Source organism: Protobothrops mucrosquamatus, unplaced genomic scaffold (assembly GCF_001527695.2).
Source record: "Protobothrops mucrosquamatus isolate PMUCROS unplaced genomic scaffold, P.Mucros_1.0 scaffold2288, whole genome shotgun sequence".
Lineage (NCBI taxonomy): Eukaryota > Metazoa > Chordata > Lepidosauria > Squamata > Viperidae > Protobothrops > Protobothrops mucrosquamatus.
The window spans coordinates 4,187-9,389 of record NW_015388375.1 but is presented as its reverse complement, the minus strand read 5'-3'; the positions used below and the strand labels follow the sequence as shown (position 1 = coordinate 9,389).

The 5,203-nt window shown below is 40.3% G+C and overlaps 1 protein-coding gene across 1 annotated transcript in view; it reads right to left on the bottom strand.

Annotated features, from left to right (window-relative positions):
- The window catches only part of REXO5 (RNA exonuclease 5), a 17,474-nt gene extending 12,980 nt beyond the window's left edge, over positions 1–4,494 (bottom strand). Inside the window, exons 1-4 of the mRNA XM_029285817.1 lie at positions 4,382–4,494; positions 3,886–4,012; positions 1,926–2,013; positions 729–836 (exon numbers count right to left, since the gene is read on the bottom strand). Of these exons, the coding sequence (XP_029141650.1) occupies positions 729–836; positions 1,926–2,013; positions 3,886–4,012; positions 4,382–4,473 (415 nt within the window). The 5' untranslated portion in view covers positions 4,474–4,494. The remainder of the gene's footprint in view (positions 1–728; positions 837–1,925; positions 2,014–3,885; positions 4,013–4,381) is intronic.
- Between the last annotated feature and the right edge of the window lie 709 nt (positions 4,495–5,203).

The following is a 5,203-nucleotide window of genomic DNA, read 5'->3' as shown; positions in this document are numbered from 1 at the left end:
GCTTGCGGGACTGGCCTAAGGGATTTTAAAGGGGTTTTAATTACTTTTAATCAGATTAGTTTAAATATTTCTTTTTAATTAATTTTAAAGGTGTTTTCTATGTTTGTATTTTATCTAATTGTTAGCCGCCCTGAGTCCGCAAGGAGAAGGGCGGGATATAAATGTAATTAAATAAATAAATAAATAAAATAAATAAAATTCACATTCTCGTGACCTTTAACTGGGCGAAACAATGCATCCTAGGACAACAGCTTTTGATCCAAGGTACCTCAAATGGGCTAACTTACAGAATGCGTCCAAAATTTGGGACTCGTGACTCTCGAGAGAATTAAAATTTGGAGAATCTGTGGCGGCGGCCGCTGCTGTGCTAAAAGTAACTTTCAGTTTCAACGTTCTGTGACAGTTTCCCAGTCACTCTTGCAATCCCTCACTCCCTCCCCCACTCAGCAGCAGTCATGTATCTGCCTGCAGGGGAGGGGAGGACAGGGAAGAGAAGGGAAGATTTCCAGATTCCCACAAGAAGACTCAATAGGGAAGCCAGTGGGAAGTCAGAAATAACTTCTATTTCCACTGCTTTTTTTGCCCACCTGTGGTCATTGTTTCCCCATTTAGGCAAGGCCAAATTTCTGAAAGAGCAGGTAGTCTAGTTCTAATTACTAATGTTATGACGTGTCCCTCTTCTGGACATCCAGAAATTGATCATATATGTGGATTCTAAGACAGCTTACCTTTTATAGGGTAATCATGGAGTTGCATCTCCTCGCCAGTTAAAATATAACTTGAGAGACTGCAGCCCTTTTCAGCGTATTTCTGAATTATGGGATCCTCATCCATCTCTGAAACCAATGACACATTTACTCTAAATATCCATATATTAGCATTTTTGTCCCTTTTCTGTCAGCAGTCTCTTCAATGTATGTATTTTGAGAAGAAAAAAGGGGGGGTTTTTTACATGTCATTTGATTTATTTTATGGGTTACTGCTGCTTATCCACCAATTCAATGGTTACAGGGCAGTGGCCAGTATAATCAAAGTAAAATTAAGGTGTCATAAAATATCTACAATGCCCCTTTCAGATACATTAAAAAAAATAACCGTAAAATAAAATCAAGCTGCAAGAAGACCAGCAATAATAATAAAAAAACAACACACTTTCATTCTTCACATATGCCAATTTGTTGTTTAACTACGTTCTGCCTGAGACAGTATTTCCCATTTATTCTCTGCTTGGAAACCAAGCACTTTAGAAATAAGGGAATTTTTAAATGAATCCGTTTCAAGCAGCCCAATTTCATAAAGGGGCACAATTTGGCTGTTGTTGTTTTAAAAAAAGTCACCCATGGTTTATAAAAGGCCAAATCATTTGTTATAGACCAGGGATAGGCAACCTTGGCTCTTTTATGACTCATGAACTTCAACTCCCAGAATTCCTGAGCCAGCCACGCTGAGGGGAAAGGGAGAGGTTTCCAAGCTGAGCCATGCTGGGCCAGGAATTCTGGGAGTTGAAGTCCACGAGTCATAAAAGAGCCAAGGTTGCCTACCCCTGTAATGTAGACTATACAGGTAGTCCTCCATTTACAACCATTTGTTTAGTGGCTGTCTGAAGCTACAATGGTGCCATACAAAGTCCAGTTCTCATATTTATGACCGATTCTCACATTTACAATGGTGGTGTTCCCTTAATGACCAGGATGGTTTGTTTAGCCACTGTTGTAATCATGTCGTAAAACAGGGTCAGACTTAACTTATGACCATTGAGTCCAACCCAACTTATGACCGCAATGGCTTTGGGTTGAAATTTCAATCGCGATTGTGGTCGTTAAGTCGAGGATTACCTGTAGGCATTGCACACCAGATGTATCCACCTGGACTTTCAGGAAATCACAAAGGTATGGATGAAATATGTTATATTAATATATTAATACCTTCCCTGCTGAGCTGTTGACAGTCGTTTGTGCCCGATCCACCAGGTTTTTCAATAAAGTCACCAGAAAGGGCAGGCAGACAGAAACGCTGATAAAAGACATAGAACAGAGGCAAAAAGGAAGACAGTGACATAACACCACATTCCTTTCCATATATTCTGTCAGAGGAAGGGGGCATTTAGAATTTTCTGATGAAAGTTGCCTCGGCTGTCCTATATCAAGGACTACCTATACAAATACACCTAATCAGCCATGACACGGCCTTGAAACAAACAAACAAACAAAAAGGCATTTGTTTTTAAGAATAATTCCATGGAAGAGAAGTGGCTTCTTCAATAATCTCATAAATACAAATTTAAGACTTAAGAAGCACAGGGTGTAATTAAATGTTCAGAAGGGCCCCAGACACTTTCTGGCTAAATGTTCTGAGGAATTGTTTTCCCTTCGTTTTAACAATCCAGTGATTGATGCTGCCTTCGCTATTGTTTTTATAGTTTCAGTTCCTCCTCAAGCACTTTGCAAACACAATTTATGACCACGAAGCAGCTCTGATGATATCTCCTAGCTGTGCTCGTGTGTTTTTGTGTGTGTGTGAGAGAAGGGGGAGCAGACTTTTTAATCACAGGCCAATAAGCGCAAAAAATTCATTTGCAAAAGCCTGGGCTTTGTGGTCAAAACAACAGTGGCTTTTTTTCCCCTTTCTAACTGTCTCAAACTGTGGGCTGGTTGTTTAAAAAGGGGGAAAGGTCCGGGAGAGACAGATAACCCTTTCTGGGGAAAATTCCCAAGAAAAACAAGTCTCTTTTGTGTCAACCCAGCCGTCGTATTAATGACCTCGACTTCCAGGCAGCAGCCAGAGGAAAAAGAAAAAAAAAGAGGAAAAAAATTGAAAGATCATTCTTGAGAAGAATTGGAGGCTGAACTTGTTCCTGGAAAGTCTTGAATACCCTCTAAATTAGAGCCATATGTTTCCTTGTGGCTCCAAAACTGTTTCCCCCCCCCCCCCCAATCACTCCGTCAGCCTCCCTGGTTCGAAGTATCCTGTTACAGCAGAAAATTGCAAGGGCAGGCAAAAAAAAAGGGAAAAAAATCAATAATGGCATTGGGAAAAGTTGCAGTTACTTCTGTTCTGCTGAAAGAAACGGTGATTTCAGGAGATTTTTGCCTGCCTTGGTAAAGCACACCACCCTGGTAAACAAACTATTAGATTTTAATTTTAATTAAGGCACCAGGCTACAAGCCAGGAGATGGTGAGTTCTAGTCCGGCCTTAGGCATGAAAGCTGATTGGGTGACTTTGGGTCAATCACCAGGAGAAGGCGAGTTCTAGTCCTGCCTTAAGCATGAAAGCCAGCTGGGTGACTTTGAGCCAATCACTGGGAGCCAGTGAGTTCTAGTCCTGCCTTAGACATGAAAGCCAGATGGGTGACTTTGGGCCAATCATCAGGAGATGGTGAGTTCTAATCCTGCCTTAAGTGTGAAAGCCAGCTGGATGACTTTGGCCCAGACACTTTGTCTCAGCCCAATCCACCTCACAGGGTTGTTGTTATGGGGAAAATAGGAAGAGGAAGGAGTTTTATATATGGTATAGGGGGTTTCCTGCCTGAGTAGGGGGTTGGACTAGATGACCTCCATGGTCATTTCCAACATTATTACTATTACTATTACTATTACTACTACTACTACTACTACTACTACTACTATTATTATTATTATTATTATTATTATTATTATTATTATTATTATTATGTCTGCTATCTCGAGTTACTTATAAAGGAATAAAGTTGAGATTTTAAAAAACATAATTGGACTTTTCCCTTGTTATGCTCCGGTTTGGTTCTACTGTGAGTTATTTTAGACCCAAGGCCAGGCTCATTGGTTTACGAGGTCTCCATGTTGCCATATAATACACAATGTCCTAGACTAGCCATCTCACCAAGTGGATAAATTTCAATGACTTACGTGTTTGAAGGTCTTTCGGAGATGTTTGAACTGCAGGTAGTATCGGTAGAAATGGAGCTGATCCACGTGATGCAAAATTACCACTGTAACACCAGCCAGCTGCCTTCGGTGGTGGATACGACACCAACTGTACCACAAGGGGCCACAATTACCTCTTATGTTCCTTTAACCAGCCAAGCCCGCGCAAATCTATTTCTCAGTTATTATTCTGGCTTCTAAACATTTAGGAAATAGAAATCCTGGCTCTCCAGTGAATGATCTAGCAAGTGATATGGCAGGTGTTGGTCTCATAGAACAGGGCTCTCCCAACTTGGTACCTTTAAGTCTTGTGGACTTCAACTCCCAGAATTCCTCAGCGAGGCAAGCTAGGGGAGGAATTAAAAGGGCCAGGTTTGAAGACCCCTGCACTAAATGAACTGTTGTAAGTCAGGACTATCTGTACTGTTGAACACCTAAGATGGACAGATACCTTGCATAAGGTTAAAAGCACATTTACCTGGGCTGAGTGACATTGTGATGTTTTCCCTCTGTGGCATACTTCAGTAATTCACCCAGTTGCTCATAGCTGATTTGGCTTTCTCCAAACATTTGAGCAGAGAAACGGGGTGGGTTCACCTTGGAAACCAAGAGAATTGACTCAGGAGTGTTTACATTCCCAAAGAAAATATCAGGAGACAAGGCCCCATTCCCACAAATAACATCCAGAAAGGACAATTCATTTCTTGCAAAAGGATGCCACAAAAACACACACAGAGGCAAAGGGGAAACACAGTTAATAGACCGAACTTGTTAGATATGCATTAACTTCACAAAGCTTGGACATTATTTACATAAACACAATAAATGCCAAATAACTTCAGTCCCAGAGGTAATTTTATAAAAACAGTCCTCCCACATTGACAAATTCAGCTATGGATAAAATGCAAGCAGCTTCTAAAAAGTTCCTGGAGCTTTTGCAGTATTCAAATCATTAAACTTCTGTCTAATTCTGGATATGAAACTTGGGGGAAAAAATAAGGCAAAGCTGAAAAAGATGCAAGAACAGCCAACTGGAATAATACATCATTCTAATTATAACTTTTATGATTCATAGATATAAACAACGAAGTGCAGCATTAAAAATATAACACAGACTGAAACCCCCTACACTACAGCAAACCTCCCAGGAGGACTAACGATACAAAAACTTTAAAAGACACAAAACTAAAGCAAAGCCAGAAAAACATTTGGAAACTCCACCCAATATTTAAATTGAAAAAAAAACAATAAGGTGGGGAATGGTAAACTAAAACATGCAATCCTCTGGAATAATATATCC